The following is a 24,356-nucleotide window of genomic DNA, read 5'->3' as shown; positions in this document are numbered from 1 at the left end:
TCTGAAATAATCTAATATATATATATATATATATATATATATATATATATATATATATATATATATATGTGTGTGTGTGTGTATATATATATATATATATATATATATATATATATATATATATATATATATATATATATATATATATATATATATATATATGTATGTATAATTATATGAATTATGTATTTTTTATTATTTTTAAAATACAAAAATATATTTTATGTATGAATGTGTGAATTACAACTTTTTTTTTTATTATATATTTTTATCTATATAATAAAAACCATTATATTATATTCACATTCATACATAAAATATATTTTTGTATAATTATCCAATTATTTTATATTGTACAATTATAGAAAATCTATTACAAATAGCATATTAATAATTAAGTCAATTATGTTAATTAAACTGAATTTATGAATCAAATAATTTTTAAGTATTTATTTTGTTTATATGTAAATACATATAAATACATTTTAAATAGCTATTTACACATGCTTACACTTCAAGTGAATATATTATATATTAATATTAACATATATACTGTACAAAATCAAAAGCTGAAAGTTATATTTGTTAAACAAACAAATTACAGTCATAGCATTGCTTCTTATTTATGAATTTATTCTCAAATGTAAACTTCACTATTTCATGCATACAAGTTAAGACAACATACATTATTTGACAAATTCTTGTTAATTCTCATATTTGCATAGGACATAGTCACAATATTGTCTAACATGTAAAAAATAAAAGGTCATAAAAAGGTACAGCAGAGCAACCATAGACCAGCAACAATAATATAATCTGAATAATTCAAGGAACTGTACAACTGTAATACTTCACTGTAGTGATTTGGTTGATTGCAAATAAAAATCGAAACAAAACAAAACGAAAAACAGTTTCATTTTGCGGCAGTTGTTTTGAATGAGGTTATGGAGAACAGAACTGGCCATTGCTAGAGAAGAGCTATTGTACAAAGTACAGAGGTGCTGGGAAATAGAAACCCAGCATCATGTAGTCACTGGAGCAGGCATCACACGGTGTCGTTAAAATAGATTGTTAAAATACAGACGGATACGTACAATAGGAAGGCAAGTCGAGTTCACGCGCCGGACGTCTACAGGACAGCATGAGGCCTCTAGAGCCTCACTACGATTCAATAGGCTATACAACACTTAGCGAAATCTCTACGATAGGAGAGTGTTTGCACATGATGTGCTTGACTGGCGTGTATGAAAAGGGAGGGACGTGGAATCACTTTGCTTTAATATCAGGAACATCGACCGCCCGAAACTGATTACACAGGCGTCGGGAGAGAAAAGTCGCATGGAAACTGCAACGGACGAGGATGCGTTCAGTCTGTCAAGTGGCTCTTTCACAGTGTCTGATCTTCAGAGCGAGATTACGGGGTTTTATCTTATGGGAAATGTCGGTGTAATCATTTGAAATGAATTTCGGCAAACGGCAGGGGGTCGTCTGAATGATTCTCCTCAAAAAATGAGGGGGACTAGGTCACGACACCTGGGGATCAGAGACAATTTTTATTTATTTTTTAACAGTTGTGAGATTGTTCGAACCCAACCGCACGGTTTGGCAGACGACCAGACTAACAGAAATGACCACAGCCCTCAAAAGCAGTTAGTGTCTCCCGAGTCGAGCAAGAGACAAAACATAAACAACAGTCAAAACGAAGCCACGGCTAAGACTTAAATCCACTTCCACCATTTCAAATAAGAGGCTACCGTTACGCAGACCTCAACTAAATGATGTTTGTTAGCGCATGACATCGTAAATATCCATTTCTGAAGTTGCGCTCGCTGTCTAGCGATTTTGTTTACCTGGATAGACAATCACTGTATGGCATTTACATATCCATAGGTTCTTTGGAGAAACATTTAACTGCAAAAACACAGTGTAATTTTCACTAGTAAGTGATCGTCACACCGAAACGTCCGACTTTAACTGGTGGGACTATAAAGGCAATGTTTTGTACGTGTACATATTCGTAGATATGTATTTATTGGACTATATTAAATCAAAAAAGCCTTTTGAATGTGAGAACGAAGGTCAATCAAGTCGTTGTCAGTTCTGCGTATCCATGTTGAAAACTGTCAGCCGCCTTTGATTGTTTCCACTAAAAAATGAGTTTAGGGTGCAATATATATTTTTCAAAGCCCCTCAGTACTTTTCTGAAACCATCAAGCAACTGAATTCCAACATTCATTCATTCGATCCTGAAGCCTTTGGTAACATCTATTAAACAAGAGCTCAACTCTTCTAATGCAGTCATCCAATGCCAAAATTGAGAAAGTCGTGGCACTACAGCGTCCTTGGCAATAACATCCTACTAAAAACGTCATCATCCAACAGCACTGAGAACATCAGTTAGTCAAACTGACCCTATTTTGTATGGGAAGACAATATTTGAGCTGATAACTGCACACTTGCGTGGAAGCCATCTTGTCTTTTCTCTATTCTGTTAAACGTATCAGAACGTGGCGTGGCTTTTTCTTTAGGTAAGAAGAGTTCACAGGATGTTGGAAAGACAGGGAGGAAAAGTTAAGTACCAAATTGAACTAGTAACAAAAGTCATGTAATACATACATCACAGTCAAAAAGAGTAATAAGAGCAAAATAAATACATAAAGAAAAGAAGCTTTGATGCATTGGTTGGATATAAGCAGCATATTTATAGCAAATGCAATTGCAATCCTTTGGAATGGTAGAGCTTTCACGTTGGATGGTGAACAGGTTAATATCTGAGCTTTCACTTTTACTAATATGTGCATTTGTTCTGTACAACAAAGACAAATTAAGAAAAACATAACGAAAAGAAACAAAAAGTACATCTAGATCACGCCAAATGGGGAAATTACAAATACTCGCGCCTCTGATACATCATTCACCCCGCTACATACACATAAAAACATACGTCACTCATAGAAAACTGTACAAGGTCATATTTATCTTGACTATCACTGTATATGATGAAATCAAATCACCTTTCCAATGCCTTTGGCACTCGTTATGGAACTAACATGCAGTTTGCTGAATGTAGGATTCGAAAAAATGCTATCTAAATCACTGCGTCGGATTTTATGAACAAACAGATTTGTACAAAACAAATTGTTTGGGTCGGGTGCGTGGGTTTACTGGGAGAATGAATTTCACGAAAGATGATTCGCTTTGACGCTCTGTGGCTCGTAAGACCATGATAATTCATAAAAAATATTGTATTTAAATTTACAATTCATTCAGATATGAAATCCAACAAATTCCCCTACCCCGTCCCACAAAAAAAAACAAACAAATCATAACCTTCTCGATTTTTGTAGAGGTATGAGTTTGAAAAGATACATGACAGAAAAAAAAATTAACACAGATGAAATTCTAATTATGTTAAATAACAAAACAATAAAACATGAATGTGACTACCTACTCACAATGCTGTGGTCTCTATGGTAATGCGATAAATCAGACTTGATCGTGTGTATCGCATTCAGTCTCATGCAATGTTTTTGAGAAGTCAGGATATTTCCCTTTTTTCTCACTTAAGACCACCTTTTACCCTCAATGTTTTGGTGGTACCTATATCCCGCTACTGACGAAAAGCTTTCTTTCAGTGTCTTTCAGTGTCCAATTTTACTAGCATCGTTGCAGCAGACAGAAAAGAAAGCCTTATGAAACACTAACAACATACTTTGCAAGAAATACCAATAATTATAATTATAATAATAATAATAATAATAATAATAATAACAACAACAACAACAGCTAAGATCTGAACACAAAGAAAATGGTCAGAAAAAAATACAACACAATGCAGAAATATTGAACAAACAAAAGAAAAATGAGTACATCCATGGGTTTTAAGCCGAGAAACTTAGCAGGTACAGTTTGACTTGTTATGACCTAGACATGTTTCCACCTGTGTTCAATGGTCTTGCTTCGCATTCAAGTAGTATCGGTACAGTGAAAAATACAGAAACACAAGCACGCATGTATGCGTTTTTACATGTAATTCACACTAACCTGGGCTGTGAGTGAATTTGCATTGAGAAAATACATTTTCAGTAAATATTATAAGGAAAAAATAGATATTTAGTTGTGTATACTCTATCTAACCAGTACCCAAATGCAAGAGACTTGTGTTGCCTGCAGGTTTCGGGTTTTCGAGGTTCATTGGACATGGTTTGAGCAGTACTAATGAAGAAGATGTTGGTTCAGACCGACCTTATTCTGCCCCCGAAATACCCACTCCTGACCAGCAGTTGGGAGTATTTGCGAGATACAATCAAAGACGGTTGAACGGCAACTATAAAACGTCTACAAATGAATTTCTTGCATACAGTGAACACACATGGCCAGCTTGCTTTGGAAGTAAAGCTGACGTGAGAAATTCTGGAGGAGAAATCGGCTAAAGTTGGTGACGTCATTGGCGATGGTTGAAGTCGCATTTGAAATGACTCTGAAGGGCCAGGGGAGGGTGCAATCGCAGCTAGACAGCTTTACGTGTTGGTTTATTGCAGGAATAATGCCGTCGTGGCACTGTTTATTTTGATTAGGGCTGTTTTCTTTAGCTGAAAGCCGTGATTATGTGGAGGTTTTTTTGAGGGCTATGAGAGAGGCCCCTGTGAGGGGGATGGGGGTTGTTAGGAAGGATAAAGGGGGGACAAGGCCTGGCATTCACAGGCCTCCCCACCTGCTCCTCAAGCCCTGGAGCGCTCGTCCAGCTGGGCGACTCTGATGCTGGTTTCCCCGCACTGGGCATGCAGGGTGGGCAAGGAAAACGTGCAAGATAATATGAGACGAGACAAGATGGCTGGTGTTGAATAATGAGCTTATGAATATAAAGTGAAAAACTGTCACAGAAAGCTTGGAAAATGAATATTAAAATGTCACTTCAGGAACATTGCGCTATGGGAAAGTGAGGCAGCGGATGAGGCAGTGCTACGGTAGTTTTGATAGCGGTGCCTCAGTTCCTGGAGGGTCTTGTATGCCTTTCGCCTGAGCGAGTAAGGCCCGGTTGACAGTTTCTCACGGTAACCCTTCATCCTCGCAGGCTGAAGCGACAAAGGACGGTAAATACATTGTTCGTTTGATATGTATGAATATGTACAAATCGAGTAGTAATGCCTAAAGCCCCCTTTTTAACGAGAGTCGAGTTTGAAAGCAGCTGTTCACTGAGGTAATGAGTGGTCACACTGACAAGTCAGTGGTCCGCAACAGTAAAACAAAAAAAGATGTGTGAGCGTTTCCCTGTGCTTGTGGAAAAAGTACAGTAATTTAGAGAAAGAGCGACTGATCTTGTCTGAGTAGTCGTCGACAGTGCCAAACGGGGGGAAGAATACTCTTTTAAAAAAATTCCCAACAAGCTCAACTCTGATTTGATACTGCATCATGCCTATTGTGTGTAAGCCGTTATGATTTGGGCCTCAACTTCCTCTATTACAACCCCCCTGGCCGGCTGTTTGGATGCTATCCAATCAGACGAGGACATTTTCCTTCTTTAAGCTCCTGCAATGCATTGTGGGATGCTGTTGGCGGGTGAGAGGGGAGTAGTGCAGAGGGGAGGGAGGTTTTCCGCGTGTGAGAGAGAGAGAGAGAGGGAGCTGACTGGGTGTTTCTTCTGCTGGAGTGCTCAGCTCCTGATAAAGCCTCAGTCTTTATCTGTCTCGCTATGGGCCAACCCCCTCTTTCCTGCCTCCTGTAGATAGTGCTCTTTGTTCTCATGGAGGCCTGTTGCTCACTTTACCACAAAGTGAAACAACCCTGATGATACAAACTCTGACAATCTTGTTCACAATTAGTTGGAAATCCGTGTCCTAACTAGTGGTCGACTGATAAATCAGCAGGGCTGGTTAATCTGCTGTTATCTGGTCATTTCACGAATACCTCTGTCAGTTGATAACAGTGTCTGACAGCCGAACATAGGCCTATTAATTGGTCATTTTGATTATCGGTATTGGCAGATAAGTGTTTTACTGACCGATATTTTGTTCAGGGCTACATTTCCAAGAAGCATTATAAGCACCAATGATCTCTAAGATGTACTTGGCCTCAAAATGCTTTTGGAAAATGCAGCCCAGGCCGATTACTCAAGTCATTATTTACTCATTATGAGATTACAAGTATCAGCCAACAACCAATATTTCAGACTCATTCTTGAACTGAAATGTCTTAAAATTGGCATTCATTTATCATTTTATCATGTAAATATTGGTATTACATTAGTTGCATATCGGTCTCATATCAGTCAACCACTAGTCTTCACCGGGTGCAACGATAAGTGGCAATACCAAAAAATGGTTTCGATGTAACCCTGCTCACAGTGCAATCTCTCTGTCCATTTATTAAGCTTCAAATTTGGAAGCAATAATGTCACTTTACTATTTGTTGCATGGTGTCTGGTTATGACTCGGGGGGTAGATCTGATATCTCTTTCTTTTAAACTTCAGCCCTCCATCTATCTCTTTCATACGCCCACTCCTTCTTGTCAGATAGAGTGAGCGAGACAGAGTGCGTAAAGCTCCGCTGTAATGGCACTCGTCTCCCTGGCTAGTGTGCTATGAATAGCCCTGTGTAGGATGATGCAGTTTCCTAAGTGGAAGGCCTCTGCAGATGGAGCTCTGCTGAGGGCAGAGGTCCAGGACTTCTGCTGTTACCTGAGAGAATGCCAACATCCCTCCCTCCCTCGTTGCTCTGGGTAGAATAAAAAAACCTCTCTGTTCTCTCATTCACACCTTGGTCTTTGGTGGATTCTGGTCATGTGCTTTTTGTCTTTATTTGAGTCTGAAGTAGGCGTACGTCCAGACAAGTCCCTTTGAATGTGTCGTACTGTAGTGAAAAACCCTGAAGTTGATGAATGTGCTGTTTTTATTGAGGAAACAGCTGCTTTAAAACTTCAGCCTCCAAATTTTCAAGGGGAGTTTAGTTTAGTCCACCGAGAGAAGTGGTGCTGTCTGTTCTTCTCATTGGGCGGCTCAAGCATGTAAAAGTGGACTGATAATGACATTCGTGCTATATTGAGAGGATTCCCTTTGAAACATGGACCCAGGCCAACAGAGCTCTGTGTGACTACAGGGTAAGCAGGAGATAGCGATGTTGAAAATAAAGTCATTTCCAGTCTCGAGACAGAACTGCCCTCCCTTCGTATATTCTGCCACTCTCATTAAAAGACTGATTTACAAAAAAAAAGATTTTAATAAAGAGAATGAATGACTGTTAAAACCCAGAATGTGCTTCCCCTGATGTGAAACCAACCAACCAACAAAAAAAAAAAAAAAAAAAAAAAGAGTGCAAAGTTTCCTTTTGTCCAAGTGTAAGGCTGTTTCTTAACGTATGTTTCTCTTCATCATGTTCATTCTTTCAAGCTAACGAGGCCATCCCTGAGCAGGGCGCAAAATTCAACCTCTGTTGAATTTCGGAGTAAAGTGATGCTTGTATTGTGCAGTCAATGTGAGTATTAAAGGAGAAAAAAAACTGTTCTGAATCCTGAGGTGTATGTGTGCCCCTCTCCCTCACCCGTTTTAACTAAAAAGAAACATCTTTACCTGTCAAACCTTTCAACTTTTTTAGTTCATTTGAACAGAGCGGTTGTATATGAAAGCAACAAAAACCCATAATGGAAAGAGGCTGTGGCCAGAAGCTATAAAAATACAGACATATGGTACATCATGTAAATATTGCCATGTGGAAAAGGCATTTTCTTTTTTGTGTTTTTTTTTTTCTCTTTTAGGGGTTGCACAAGAAAATTGCACTACAAGAAGCAGTTATGTACAGTACAGTACACCACAGCAAGCGACGGGGTTTAGCATGGCGCTTATTATGCTGCTAAATTTTTAGGAAAAAAAAATTGATGGATAAAGAACAATAAAAAAATGAGCCTGGAGAACCCAGGCACCACGGGAAGAAAGTGCGGCCAGGTTAAGGCGAATTGGCTGGGCTGAGGGCGGGGCTTAGGGTGGGGCTTGAGGCGTCAGATCGACTATAATCGCTGAGGGATCCGGGGCGCGTGCTGCTCGAGACGGTGGCATTGCCACCGCCGTGCTGCCTCTTCAGCATGGCCGGCTGGAAGTCGGAGTGACGGCGTGCGTGTTTCATCAGGTGGTCGCTCCGCATGAATCGCTTGTCGCAGAGGGGGCAGCCGAACTTCTTCTCGCCCGTGTGGGTGCGATAGTGCCGTGCCAGCTCATCAGAGCGAGCAAACTTCTTACTGCAGTCAGGCCAGGTGCAGGGAAAGGGGCGCTCTCCTGTGACAAACATATAGAGAAAGCAGAACACACAGCTGTTAGTGTTTACTACACACATTCATGATCACTCAGACATATGTGATGTTTTCAAAACAGCTATACAAGCTTTACAGTCTTTGCAGATTATAGGCCGATGTGGCATCTACAAATAAGAAGTTGCAGCTGTGCTTCAGAGTATCCGATTGTTGAAACTTTGCTTTGAATCCATTTTTGAAAGCGTAAACTTGCTCCAAAAACAAGGTGTTAAAGAGGCCACATCATAAACACCACCATGCGTCGCTAACAGCCATAAATAGGGGTGGCGGTGCCAACTGATGTGAACCAAGTCCAACCCTTATGTGGACAATGAACTCTTTCAGCACAGAAAATCCTACTGCTGCCTTTTTTATTCTGCATGGCCCCCATTAAGCCCGTGCCGACATGCCTCATTGGCATAATATACTCTTTTAAACTGATCTAGAAGCAGTTTCGTGGTTTCTCTTGGTATGTTAACATTCAGCACTCACCGAAGAGAAGGTGAACAGTGCACAAAAGCCATACAGGTCCCATACAATCCAACTTCACACACTAGAGCAGCTAAACCACCACAGAATCAAGATCAGTTCACACTAAAAACAACAGTGAATGACCCAGACCATTCAGATCCAGGTCACGCAAGGGTTTACCTTCCACGGATGGCTTTTAAATCCCAAAATGAGCAGTCTTTAACCAGACGTGAAAGACCTGATGTGGCACAACTATTTAGAAGCGGCTCATGAGAGCATGCTAATCCTCTTCTATAGAAGCAAAAGTCTGCAAAAAAGTTTTGTTTTTTTTTTACACTCGCTAAGCTGAGTGAAAAGCCCACACATTAAACCAAGAATGCACTGCATTAAAAATGAACCATATGTTCCAGCCCAATAATCATTGCATCATGCTAATTGGAGAATCATGAGAATACTAGGGGGACATGTATCACTTTGACTGCTCCAAAGAGGCTTATGGGATTTACTGACTCATTATTGAGATAACTGATGGACACACAAACACATACTCGCTGGTTTATTTGGACCTGGCACACGTCTCAAACTGAACTTGCAAAGTATTTTCTCCCCATTACAACCACATGTTGCAGAGCCAGACAGCCAGTTTAATTAGGCAGGTTAATGGTCTTTACTATGGTACCCTGCCCCGGCTTGTACTCAAAGACGAAACTAGCAGTGAGCCAAAAGCATGGGAAATTATACCCTACCCCTTCCCCTTCAGGCAATAAAAGTGGGCTTAGACACAAATCTACCCAAAGCCAGATGGGACCATATATCTCGGTGTGGTTTCCTCACAGTCGAGTAAACGCGGTACCAACGCCCTCTTTCTTTGTGCACACATGTCAGATACAACATGTATTTTAGCCCCATTTCATTTGTTGCCTTTCTCCATAAATGTGAGAATTGCTTTACTCATTTTGCCAGCTTTTCAACAGCAGTTTTCCCTCCCTTAGCAGCGCCACCACAAAGGTCTTAAAACCGCCGCTGAATATTGTGAGGGTTCTGTGACTGCACTTTTCATAATTTTGAAAGGCAAAGAACGGGAAAGAAAAAAGCCAGACATCTCAGTCATTACTTGGTTAAATTAGACAGAACAGGCAAAGTACGCAGAGATCCAGACAGCTTTTTGCTGCTGCCTTTGTTTTGTGGTTTCCCCTTAAGGCCCCAATGGAAAACAACTTCAAACAAAACATATACATGATGCCAAATTTATGTGTGGGACGACAGCTTTGCTGGGGTCCCTTCCCCCTACTATAAAAGATTGAGAAAGCGAGAGAAACACCAGGCAGAGCGAGTCTAGACTGCCCTCATCTAAATCTATGCCCTGTCACTCACTTTCAGACAGACCTGCTTCCACCATGTGAACCAACACACATACAAAAAGTAATGTGATGACATATGCACCTCACATGTAGACCCTTGCTATGTTATATGTCAACAAATAAAACCTTCACACACATATGAAAATATAGCCTGTGTGTGAATGAGCTTTGTGTCCACAACAATGTCTGTGTAGGTTCACTTGAATCTGTCATATTATATTTCCTCCCACGTGCACAAAAATATACAGTTGCGCACACACAAACACTTACTCCCACTTTAAGTAAAGCAAGAAACTTCGTAGCACTCTCATTGGTACAAAAACACATCTTATACTCATTGGCCACACACATATTCAAGTCCATCCAAACATACCGTAAATATACAAAGCTGCAATTTAAATCCACTAACCTTCAAACGTGCCACACCCACAAGAACAAATCTGGGAGGGTCACTGTTGTTTGACCTTTTTTAAACATCCTGGATCTAGTCATGATTGTGGCATATAAACATAAATACACAAGATCTAACATTAGCGAAGTAGGAAAGGGGAAAGAGAGGTGGATGGTCTGAGATTCTCCCTTCAGCAACGACAGGAGCCAACCTGTAATTTACAGTCTAATTAACACAAGAAAGAGTCTGTGGGAAGTCAAGGTTGTAAAGTGTGAGTTATGAGTGTTGAGGAGCTTCACAGCAAAGGCAAGAATTGCAATATTATATTTCACAGGTTATAACAGCGACGAGCAAGACTAGACTATGTAAAGGTGTGAATAGTGACAAAAATACAATGCGCAGGTGTTACACAAATTCTTCTGAGAGGAAATAATTATATATAATATAATTATGTTATATAATCCACATTTTAGTATATATTGTTGTCATTTTTGAGTTTCAATTAAATTTGTAGCTTTTTTTTTAAATTGAAGTTTTAGTATAATTTAGATTATGAATTTTGACATGACTTTTACAGATTTAATTGTTTAATTTAATAATTTTAGTACTTTACATCCCATGTAATATTTATGGCTTTGTTTTAATTACAGGAAACTCTATCAACAATTGTACAATTCACTGCAAAGGCTAGTGCACTGGGCAGCTAGCATATAAGCTCAAAAGAACCTGTTACACCGTGCTTAAAATTTTTTTGCTTGCATGGTTTCACCATGACTAAAAGTTCAAGTGAGACATGTTTCCAGGAATATTATTATCACCAACGAGGGCGCTCTCGACGTGGCACTGAAGTAGGCTTATGTAAAAAGGTCACACTGTCCAGCGTATAACGGTTTCATAACAGATGGAAGTTGCTGCGGCTCTATCCACCATGTCAAAAACCATGCAAAGGGGACACTGAGGACACTTCCTTTTTTTGTCCCTTTGGGAAAAACAATAGTGAGGCCATAAGTCATGTTGAAAATGTGTCAAACTGTTCATGCAAATACCCGCAACATCATTTATGTAAACTTTACTCATACCCTTGCCTGTGGTCAATATATTTATTCACAGCATGGCAGTTGGCACAAAAGGAGACTTTTTTTTGAAGTGGTTTGTGTTACATGGGCAATGGCATGTCTTCACACTGATGAGCTACACCCTTTTTGGTGTGGTGCAACCAGCCTTGCATGTGCCCAAGTCTTTTTCACAACAGGGGCCAGTAATTAAGAGAGCTTTAGATTCGACCTCTGTGTTAACGAACACAGTGACCCAGTTACCCTTTGCAGCAGTTACATCACAGTTGCTAGTACGGACATCCCATAGAGAAGGTAGCCGAGCAACAGTGTTTCCCTTCAGAGGCGATACCATTATGTCACAGACAGCAGCCTTACATAACTGTTCTCTTTTGGGGCCACTGGGTCAGTAAATAAACTCTTGCTCATGTCTTCTTTCAAATACAAAAACACATCGCAAATCCACAACTCCATTTCATAGAGGGCCCAAAGAAGGAACAACTTCAGATTGCTTTGAATCTGTAGGAAATGGGTGAAAAGGACCTTTTAAGTCTATGCCACAGACATCTGATCGGGCCACTATCTGAGCAACACAAGTACAGACTGAATGTCGATCCAGGAGACTTTGTGTCGCTCACCTGTTCCAACAAGAGCTACCAGCATCTCTGTGTGGGTGAGATAAGATTCCTCAGGTTTCTTCAACCGTGAGGCCCTTACGCAGGCGGAGACGTAGGTAGGGATGGAGACAGCCAGACACTACGTGAGAAACGTAGTAAAGACCACCAGTGGGAGATCTTTACAAATCCTTTTAACCACAAGCTCAAAGTGGACTCTCTAGGCTTGCCGAGAACTAAACAATTGATGCCCTAGAACATGCTTTCAAATTAGCAAAGTCTGCAAGTGCACCATCAGCTGCTGTCATTCAGAAAGCAGATCTGACTGAGAAAACATTTTAATTAGGTAATTAGGAGAAGACTTTGAATTCATCCTCTAGATACCAAACCGACATATCCCTTGCAGACGTCACATAATGTCCACATAAAATGTAGAACAGGAGTTTATAGCAGAAACCCTGTGCTATTTGTTAATTCTGACTTGCAGTAATGAAGGTCAGGACCGGGACAGTGGAAACTGATCTTAGATTAGTATAAAAGGCCTATTTCCAACTGTAGAGATCTAGTTTTTACAACGTTTTTTGGCCAAGAATCTTACAGACAGTACACATGTGCCTTCAGTTAACTTTAGCCGGAGGCAACGCAAAAAACGATACAACAAATACAGATGTAAACTAGACCAAGACATGATGCTTTCAATACAATATGTATTAGATCCTGATGTTGCCCATGGTGATCCCAATTAGATCAGGCATACTGAATCAGGGGCACACTGCGTCCTAGCCTCCAGTCTAACACTGATTTGTTATCTGTGGAAAACCACAACAAGTCTGATCTCCAAAATGGCACCACAAATGTAGCTGCAGCACTTACCAGCAGGTTGTAATTTATTCCTGGTGGGTCATGCAGAAGTCTGCCAGCTCAAGCCCTCAATGTTAATGACGAGACTGCTTTGGGCCATTGGAGACCCAGACAGGCCAGTTCTTAATCGCAAAGTTTCCAATACTGTCTGCAAGAGAGTTCTCAGCTTCTCTCAGCAAACCTGGGAATTTCTGCCAACAACTCAGCTTTCCCCTTTCCACCAGGGCTGAGATGCTTGCCGAGATGATCTCATCACTACCCCACAGGAGCAGGGAATTTTGGGAGTATATGCAATCCCATCAGCAACCGAGCTGGGAGAAGATATAGGTCACGCCCTCCATCTAACTGAGATTGCCAAGATGTGAGTTCACAGAGACTGCAACACACCACGGAGACCAGAAAACGCAAAGTCTGGCACAAACATTGCCTGGACTACGTTATAGTCGAGGGCAATATAACAAATAGTCAGCATTATCGTCATATCTACATTAGACACAACTTTATATTAATCTTGTGAAGGTCTAGTGAGCAGATTGCTGACTGAGCGAAAACCTTCCTGGTGGTTTGACCCAGATCACAGCATTTTGAGACAACTGTGGGATTGTAACAAAAAGACAGAAGTACACCACACATATGCATGTGTTAATGGAGGGAGGGGGTGCCGGGCTGACAAACCACACTGAGTCTTGGTGAGTCACATCAGGCTTTCAGTACTCTGTTCGTGCCAGTGACTTTGAGAAATTGAGGATTAATGCTAATGGATGTGGGTGTAACAAAGACATTACGGCTAGGTCAGGTGCAACGATTAGGACTGGGCCAGACTTGTCCAGAGACATTGCGACAAAGGCAACTATGTTTAATTTATCATCCTCTATTGTCTTCAATGAAAAACGCTAAAAACCACTTGTCTTTCAATTGCGCATTCTCCTCCCAGGATTTTAATGCTGTTGAAAAATGTGAACAATAGTACTGGCCTTGTGTCTGACGGAAGAGCCTTCACCATCAGGCATTTCAATCAAGCCTTCCTAGCCTACTAGACATAACTCACTCCTCCCAGTCTCTACAGCACATGTGCACACACGGTCTAAGACACATTATATGAGGAAGCAGCCACAACTGCTGCAGATTTATGTCCCCTCCCCTCTATATTTTCCCACCTCACAAAGAGCACATCTTGCAGCATTGCCCTACTCACTGTTGTAGCTTTGGAATGAACGTTCCTGTGGGTCCTGACCTAACTGGGCCACTAGGATTGTTTTGCAACACAGCATAATTATTTTAACCCAATTTTCCATTAAGACAGTTTGTAGCTGTAAGCCCGTAAACGGTAACAGGCAAGGGCAGGTGGATGAGGGTCACCCACAGAGCTGACACTCATGTACAGGCACAAAAGCCTGCTAAATGTCAGGACACTGTGCTAAATTTGATTTTTATATTATCATAAGAGTTTAAATTAAATGACTATTAATAAAAATCTTTTGAGAATCATGTATAAACGTTCAAACATTAGTCAAAGCTGTTTGAGGCTCTGTTTACATGTTGCAAAACTTCGACCCAAATTGTTGATGCAAACCTGTATAAATTTCTTTCTTCATTCATAAATGTCTCAATGCATTATTTGTCGATGCAATGAAAGTCAGTGGGGTCTACTGTTATTTTGGGTGTCACTACTGGGACTCTTAAACTGTTGAAACATTCTTTTGACTTATTTTTTGTTGTCATTATTTCATAAACAAGTGTCAGTCAGATTTGAAAGTATAAGAGTAGGTCAATTATCTAAACATTAATGTATGGGTGTCTATTCTTTGAACATATTTAGTTCCTGAAGGTTCACCTTGAGTATGACACCACTGACAGTAAGATCCTCTCTATTCGAAACCGCCAAGCCAACCCTTCCCCCATAACTGTCCACTGAATGATCCTTTTCATCCTACAGCCACGCCTGGAAGAACACACAGGCCCGGATCCTCCACATACAGATTTATTAGACAGTAAGGGGTCAAACATCTCACTGGCAAGAGCTAAAGTCAATATAAAAGCCTGAAAGGAAACCAAGGTTCTGGCAGCCAGCAGAAAACAGCCTCTCTCCACTCCTTTTTGTTTGCCCCCTCAATCCGCATCATAAAAACCTAAATGCATGCACTGCTACTGCAGAGAATCACCAAATCAGATTGCCAGCAGATGCAGCTGAGCAAGTGACCTACATCAATGGAGGGCTTTGACAACGGATCCCACCCTGTACCCACCCCCACACTTCTGCCTCTCTGTACAGTACATCCCCACCCACAAATTGCAGTGTTAGCGCCCCACACAGAGTTTGCGTGAGACCCTAAGCTGGCGGCTCATGCTTCAGGAAGCTGAAAATACAGCTCCAAAATATAGCTCCAGATCCCCTTCTTCCTGCACAGAGAAATCGACACCCATACATACTAAATGTAAGAAAGCAAAAGAGCTCAAACTATACAATGCTTCAGCAGTTCTGTCACCTTACGCCCTTATGGGTGGGCGTAGAGGACACAGGGCAATGGGGGGATGGTTAGGCAGGAACAGACTCGCTTTTATAAGACTCTGCCAAAGCTAAGTAAAGTGTACATACGTTCAGCTGAGTTTGATAGGTAACAACTCAAATACCAAATCTACGGTGAGTATGAGTTGTGTTTTCGCTTTTATAACAGCAGCTAAAACTGTATGCTTCTCTTTATATGAAAGAAAAATAACTGTATTCTCGACAGTGAGGGCTGCTTCAGGAAAGATAGATGACTGCAAAAGGGTGGATGAGTGGATGATGAAACACCCAGGGGGCTTCAGCACTTCAGCCTATCACATTTGAGTGAGAGAGAGATGAACCAAAGCATGGTTTCTACCACTCACACAGGAGGCTGACAATAAAAATCAGAAAACAAACATGCTAAGTGGATAGAACTGATTCATATAGATAACTGGTTAAATGGTGTAAAGAGAGTACACAACAAAGCATATGCATCAAGTTCCTAGACATGTATTTATCACATTTATTTATATGTTATTTATATGTTGTTTTTTTAACTTTTTAATCAAATATAACTTTTTTGGGAGATTACAGCATGACATTTTAAAACCTGACCTAACATTGTTACCCAATTACCTAGTTCTTCTGTTTGTACTAATCTCTCAAACATAAACACAGGTGCTCATATAAAACTCATAAGATCCCTGCTTAACATCATTTCCAATTAACTAGCTGGTGCGTATCCTGAATGGCAAGTGGGTCAGCCAAGCCCATGCACTCTTGGCATCTAACATATATTCTAGTTACGAGGTAGCAGGCCAGGGGTGTGGAACGGAAAATAGTTTTAGTCAGAGAAAGTAGATTCCCTGCTGTGAAGCCATCACCCTCACACTGAGCCCAGCCCCACTCCACCCCAGCCATGGCACTGTGCCCAGTACAGGGCAGAAGTGCCCAAGTCCCACCCATCCTCTAAAACCTTCCACCTGAACCACGGGCAGGATGACAGCACAGGATGTCATGTCTGTAAATAACCCAGTGCAGAGGAAAGAAAAATGGCTGACGAGTCAGTTTAATTTTGCATGTATCTGCTATAAACCTGGGAGGAGGGAGTTCTAGGAATTTGCCGTTTTAATGCACATTTGAACCAATGGTCAGTACTATTGTTCGAGTGAAAACATTTGACCACGTACACCATTTTTGTTCATGCACCAGATTCTGTAGCAAAACAATGTCATCTTTACATTGTGCACACTACTGGGACTCTTAAAGACAATACAAAGGGTCACGTAACGAACATTAGAGTTCACAGGCCTAACAAAAAAGCTAACCAACCGTGAAATATGCCATTATGGTCTTTGTATGCATGTATGCTGCTTCTGGTGATTGAAGCTAATGCATACTAGCCACACGCAGAGGCAGCAATTATGACCTTACCCATAGTGAGTCAATAACAATCTATTTCATAATACTCAAGGTGGAGAGTAGAACTACATCATGCTAAGTTAAGATTTAAATCTTGTTAAAATTAGTTCATCCTGTCTTTGGTGGCAGTGTCCTATTTAAGATCCTTCCCCCAATCTTGCTCATCAATTTGTGACAAAATCTGTCTCCGTATTATATAGCATTTTGGGTTGGAGAGAAACCCCGCCTCCTCATATTTGCAGGAGATCAGACAAAGCTGTCTGGTAACCTTAGACCCTCAACCTGCTGTGTCCCCCTTCTCTTCACCAACCCACTCAGCACAATGAGCAATTTGTGTACTGCATTCGCTCTCATCTTCTACGTCCCACCGCTTCGCTTGCTCATACTTACCATCTCAATGTGGCGGAGGATTACAAAAACCTCTGAGGCCTTGGAGGTGATCTCATTTAATCTCCCTTGCACAGCACATCATGCAACAGTGTGATCTGAGGCGTGCTATCAATATTCAAGACTCTCTCAAGTACTTAGTGGCTTGATGTGGTAACATGCCCCTCCACTTCCCTGGAGATATTCCCATGAGTACAAGGACTAGTGATATAGGTCCTGAGTAGCCCAATCAGGATAATGAGTCTAGGAACTGGGCCCAGATGACATTATGGAGTTGTACAGGGAGCAGATTAGATTATGGGGCGATGGAGATTAACCCAGAACACAGGGGCCACATGTACCCATTCTGATCACGAGGGTCCGTCATGGGTTTGCTATTGAAAGCAATTTGGACCTCATGAACTTTTTCATTTAGCCTCGACTTTCACAAAGTATTGAAGGGAATGCTGACAACCACAAGTCCAGTGAATACGTACCTTAAAACTTATAAAAAGAGGATTATATTGGAAAGTGAGTTAATCGAATGCAGGCTAGTTAAGGGAATATACTGCTTTCAGTGCAAGTTGAGCTTCATCAACAGCATTTGAGGCATAATGTTCATTTTGAGTCAATTCAGAAACATCAAAATACTCCCTGTTTCAATAGCAGATCCACAAGACATATACATAATACAGATGGAAATATGATTTTAGTGTGCAAAATAAAATATCTTAATCTTTGGTGTAACCTGTATGCAGCTTGCTGCTATGATGATATAACACATAAATCCATAAAAGCCTAACATGACTTGCATGACTTGCAATGACTTGATGTACAGTTTGCAGTTAAAGACAATTATGTATGTGCTTTTAAAACCTCCAAAATCTGGGCTGATTTACTTTCATTTCACATACCTCACATCTACTTTTTTTGTAATCAAGTGAGTGACGACTTGAATTTCTATTTTGAGGTAAACTTGAATCGAGCAATGCTTTATTGCATTACATTAAATCTTTACATGTGCAGAAATCTAACGCTCTAGAGGTTTAATTACTAATACAACAGTTTCGCTTTGACATTTTTCAAGTCAGGTATTGCATGCAAAACTCTTTCAGAGGAACTACACTTATGAGAAACTCACATGCACTGAAAGAACACAATGTCTTTTCTGCATAACAAACAGCCAAAATACGTCACAGCCATGGCCATGGCAGTCTCCTCAAGCCATGTCACTTCCTCTTCCTAAACCGAAACTTGCAGGTTTGTGAAAATCTTCTTTTTTTTTGTTCCCGGATGGCCCCACACCCATTTCATCTGCATCATGCATACCACAGGTTCCTTTTCTGGTAACAAGTCAAGTTTGGCTGCCTCATAAAGTAATGAGAATGTTATAAATTATCATCTGAAAGCATATTGTGCACCATTACAGCTAACAACTCATCAAATGCAAACCAAGCATCTCTCTGAATCTGTCCATCTGTGTTTATAAGGATGATTAATGAGCCCTTCCTCATCCAGCCACATGCTATTGGATTCTTTTCCTTACTTTCTACCCTCTCCAACTTTCCCGTGTGTCCTCCTTTTTTGCTATGAGACTGTGCATAGCCATAAAACATCTGTCAAATATTATACTTGATGCTCTCCTAGGCCATGAACGTATCTTAACACGACTATAAAGCCCAACAACGTGGAGATTAAAGTCCAGGATGCATCCAGAGAACAGAAGCAGTGGCAGTACAGTCAGGCTAAGCTGAAAAGGTCCACTCGAAAGGTCAAAAGAAGGTTATTTTACCAGACTTATCTCAGTGAGGGTCACTCTGTAACCACAGGTTACCACAGAATTGCTGTGTTACAATACATAGTCTTTCTTTAAAAAGAAAACAGAGCTACAAATAGATCCAGAACCTAAAATTGGTGGCTTGGCAAACATATGTGGTATAAGACTGCTAGCGAGATGGAAAAGGCCATTTCAGTCCGCAAACAAGTGCTTTACAAAGTTATGTGAGCTAGTAACAAATTCTTGGGGAGGACACTTAAAAGACTTTGCACTGACACAGTTATCTATACTAATGCGATATTGTATAGTCTTCAAAAGTACAAAGTAAAAAGTTCCTTTCATTGCTGTTTAAACTACTGCATTTGCTGCAGTGCATTTCAAAGCTGAGCCCTTTGCAACATTTCTGTGCCGTTTGATCATGACAGTACATCTGCTCCAGCTCTATCATAAAACGCCTTCGTCTGCCAGCAAGCTTGCACTTGTGATGGTTTGGGCCATCCCCTTTTCCCCTGGAACTACTCATTCAACAGAATAGCACAAGAACACCACTACCGAACAAATAAAGTAAATAATGGTTTACAATTAAGTTGCCACGACAGTAAAAAAGCAAAATGGAAACATAGCAAGACCTGTTGCATTTTTCAGAAATTACTAATCGTTTTCACGAAAGCAGTTTGACTGGCGTGACTGCATCTCTGCGCATGAAGGAAAGCCCCAGAGCCCAAGCTTTTATCCTACCGCTACAGTATAAGGCTCCATCGGCGACACTACGGTCTAAGTAGAAAGCTGGACGCAACTCTCTGTGCCCAATTCCTGCCGGATTAAGAAAAATGATCCAAAGCAGGGTGCAAACCAGAACCAGCAGGGAATTTAGGGCGTTTGCTGAAGTCAAATGAGGTCTTCAGTACTCTTGGCTCCCCAAGTTTGTTTTTATAACTCTGTGTTCCCCCTTCAGTTCAAAAGCAGTGCGTTGCTGGGAGAAAGATCCATCTTCTCTTTGCTCCATTGGTAGAGACTGATGGAAAATCTGCTGAGTGCTTAAGAAAGGCGCCCAGAAAGGAGCAGGTTGGCTGAGCCTGGGCTGCTGAACTCAAATGACCCACATTCTCTGATTACCAAAACAAATGAGATGGAACACTCATTGTTTAACGGAATCGTGGTCCGATCGCAGACCGGTGACTACAGTGAAACCCAATCTAAAGTCTGCAATTTAGAGAATAGCTCATCTGAAAGACAGGAAGTGAGGGAGGTCTTAAATGCACAGCATAAACAAATTCACCGCAAACGATGAATTGAGCTATTTATCTGACTTACTCTGACATGTCAACACAAAAGTAGACACGTAACCAACACCATACACTGGACCACAACTGAAGCCGGAGTTCTGCAGAACAATATGCCTGAATGCAGGGTGGTATGTGGTGTGTGCTGACATAAACATGTTATTATATATACTGTAAAAGACCCAACCTATTATCAAGCGAAGTAAAAACTAGCAACCTTGTAGACGACACGCCCACATTGAGTACATCAAAGTTATATACATGATGCCTTTTGTGAAAATCCAGTCAACCCTCTATATATATATATATATATATATATATATATATATATATATATATATATATATATATATATTATACACACACACATACTTTTAAAGTCAATGTGAGGTTTTGAGACAGCCTCACCAGATATGCTACTCATGATGGAAGCAAATCCAGATAGGCATGATAGCACATTTTGTATTATTATGACTGTTTTTGTTTTTCTGACTGATGAAATGTGTTATGCTGTAATTTTCAAGATGATGGTTTAGACTGGTAGGTCATCATAAGCAAGTATAGGTCAAATCTACATATAACCACAAGTGATGAGTCACTACGGTTTATTAGTTGCGTTCTGGATTAGTCGGGACAACTAGTTTACTTGGATTTTTGTGACATATTGCTTCAATTAGAATGCCAAGGCAAAGCTATAAATTTTGCACAACAGCTGATCCATAACTAACCGAATTATTACCTTAATAAATGTGCAAATAGGCTATCGCCTCCTCCCCTGATTTTCTGCAACTGTGGTCAACCAACATGAGCAACAATTAGCCTAAAACATTCCTAAACTTGAATGATGAACTTAGTGTATCAATCTTACCATCACACCTTGACTCTGATCTATTTTACCTGATAAAACACATCGCAGTGTCTGAACACTCATCTGTTTAGAGTAACCAGGGGTGTGTTTCGGAAAACTCTGAATTTATAGTTATGCGGTTTATCTCTGATCTGAGGTTACGACGTCAAGGCGTCAAGAACGTTTCGATTTAGAGCAGGTTTCCTGTAAGGAGGACCATCTATTGTCTGACGTGACAACAGCGAGGGGTTAATAAAATGATAGCAGCGGCGCTACACGTCACGACGCGTGAAAACGCGGTGCAGAAACGTATAATTACTTTTCTAAATGTATTTTCCACCCTAACCGTCAATTATAAAGGCCGAGGTCCGCGCTGAGGGCGGGTACGCCGCGCGATTCCGCGCTCGGCTGGTCGAGTCTGTTGCTGGCCAGATCAGCTGGCAGTCTGTCCGACGGGGGTGTGGCACATCACAACAAAGAGCTTAACAGTCAAACAAGCAACCGCAGAAGTCTCACCAACCCCCATCTTTTATTCTTTTTTTCCATTTTTAACCCCATTGCATGTATCTGAAGGACTAACGCGCAGAAAACCAAATTATGCGCGAACCCTCCGTTTCTGGACTCTGTTTCGCCGGCCGCGCCGCGCGCTATTGCCAGTGACTTTACGCGAACTGCCAGCATCGCCTCCTGAAACTATAGCCTACAAGACTTTATGAGCGATTACATCATGGGGTGCCTGACTCTTTTTCGCCAGCAGCGTGTTAGATTTAATTGCGAGCAGATTTTTGTGAGAAGGTATTGAATGTATAGTACAAATGTCTGTATGCATGAGCACGCGCGCACATACGTTGTAAACAGTGTTTTTGTTTTTTTGTAATCTTGTTGAATGTTTATTTTATGGTGCATTGTTGTCGCTATTATTATTGTTTTTGTTAACAGTCATGCCACCTTATTTCGGTGTTTTCCTTTTCTGTTTTTTTTTTATTGTGTGCATTAATGCGCTGGCAATATTGCACGCAGAATAATCGTGCCAATAAAGTGCTTTGAACTTGAAAATGAAAACTGGTTTATTGGACATGTGTGTGTTGAGTTGGCTCGTATAGGCGAGGCACTGGGGGAGAAGAAGAACTGTTGCTGTTTACCATATAGCTTCCTCATAGTGGGCGTGCCGATATTTACGACGCTACTTACCTCGAATAACAATTTATGTCCTTTTAAAACGACCGGTTAGAGTAAATGCGCGTTTAATAAAGACTATCGCCGCAACACAACAGTTGTCCCATCGCGTAAAAACTGACCTTGCGCGGAACACAAGCGATGTTTACATTGGATCTGCGAAACGGCAATACACTCGGCAGGAATGGAAACTGACCTGTATGTGTCCTTAGGTGGGCTTTGAGATGGGACGATTTGCCATAAACTTTTTCGCAACCTGAATAGTGGCATTTGTGCTTTTTCTGTGGGGGCTCTTGCTCAATTCGACCCCTAAATCGTTTGCTTCTTTGTTTAAGAGCAGAGTCGCCGGTGATGGTGGTGGTAGGTGTGGCAGAGTTCCCATCATCTCTGGTTAGGGTTGCTGCTGGCGGCGTGCTCTCCTCCTTGATTTTTGCCTGCTCGGCAAAATTGGTGGGGGTCTGCTGATTAAAATCCGCCAGAATTCTCGCCACCACGAAAAGAGACGAGTTGTCTTTCAAAGGCTCCTTGGTTTCTTCTCCGTTCCTCTGTGCAGCCGCAGTTTCTGGCTTGATCTCTCTATTCCCTTTTGGACCGTGGACAATTGCTTGGCTGGACATTGACACAAGGCACTCTGCTGCGAAGTGATCCATTTCGTTGAAGAGTAGTTGTTTCTCTATGACATTCAAACCCGATGACAGTAGACCATTGAACTCAGTAGATCCCTTTGTGTGGTGCTGAATAGGCAGCTCTCGTAAGCAAACTCACTTTGCACTATCTTACCGGCTTTTCAGCAACACTGACATCCTGCATGTAAATCATGCGAGATCGAGCCGTGAGCGCGCCACACCGACTGCTTGCGTCCTTTAGAGATAAGTTTCCGGCGACGAGAGCTCTGAAAACTTGTCTGGATTGACTATCAAAACTCCCATCGTGGCTGTAGTCCTCACAACGTTAAAGTGACAGTATGCCGTGCGCCGATTAGAGCTGATTGTATCCATGCTGGGGGCGTGTCGGCCGGTAGCGTTTGGCAACGTCACCGAGCCGGCGCGCGCTCATTGGATGGCGACGTGTCCCGGAGTGCACTACCTTACTTGCCCCCACCAAACTTTTTAGAAAGTATAAAAGAAACTTCACTCAGAACCTATAGCCCGCATAAGACGTGTATATTTATATGCGTGAGAATGCAGTTTATTTTTAGAATAATATTAATCTAGATGGTAAAAAACACTCACTCAAAGCATTTTTGTAATGACTCCAATCCTACATGTATCATTATTATTATTATTATGATTATTATTATTGTAATTTAACAGGATTTGAAATGTAGGCTACAGTCCTAGTGATAATGCATATGTTTGAAATGTTTTATTATTAAATGCAAATCTATGCTATTAGCATCATATATAATAGTATATCATAAAATTGACCAGAAAAATGTATTAATTTTATTCCTTATCTTTGTACTCGGGATTATATAGCTTTTTTGTGGCCACTCTTATTCCCCCTTTATAAGTAGCGCTCATTTAGGTTGGAAAAATCAACATTATTTCATATATTTTACTGTATGACAAAGCAGTGGTCGCTATAATAGTTCTCAGTTAATGTATGTTGCCGCAATAGCCCCCAAAGAATGGAAACAATACTCTTAAATATTTATACAGTTGGCTCCATTGAGTCAAAGACTCCAAGGGCCTGGAAGTGACAAAACATTTCAAAACAAATAACACATAGAATCCCGGACTGGAAAATATATTCATATTCTTACATTTCACAAGCAGACTGTGTGGGGGGGGGGGATCGAGATCAGTGTTTCAAAAGTTACTTAATCTTTTTCATATGAAAGCAGGAGAGGAGGAAAGAAAGGGCTGAAGCCCACCACTTCAGCTCTAACGATGCACTATTCTCCTGTGGGAAAGCATGTACTCTCTTTCAGTCCTATTCACAATAGACTTCTCTGGAAAGTTCCAAG

The 24,356-nt window shown here is 40.9% G+C and overlaps 1 protein-coding gene across 1 annotated transcript; it reads right to left on the bottom strand.

Moving 5' to 3' along the window:
* Positions 1-612: 612 nt before the first annotated feature.
* Positions 613-23,359, bottom strand: klf13 (Kruppel-like factor 13). Its single transcript, XM_043228252.1, has 2 exons — positions 22,584-23,359; positions 613-8,264 (listed from the first exon to the last, which is right to left on the bottom strand). The coding sequence occupies exons 1-2, from the start codon at positions 23,035-23,037 to the stop codon at positions 7,939-7,941; spliced, it is 780 nt and encodes a 259-aa protein (XP_043084187.1). The 5' UTR covers positions 23,038-23,359; the 3' UTR covers positions 613-7,938.
* Positions 23,360-24,356: the final 997 nt, after the last annotated feature.

The sequence above is a fragment of the Puntigrus tetrazona genome, chromosome 25 (assembly GCF_018831695.1).
Source record: "Puntigrus tetrazona isolate hp1 chromosome 25, ASM1883169v1, whole genome shotgun sequence".
Lineage (NCBI taxonomy): Eukaryota > Metazoa > Chordata > Actinopteri > Cypriniformes > Cyprinidae > Puntigrus > Puntigrus tetrazona.
This window is presented reverse-complemented; position numbering and strand designations above follow the sequence as displayed.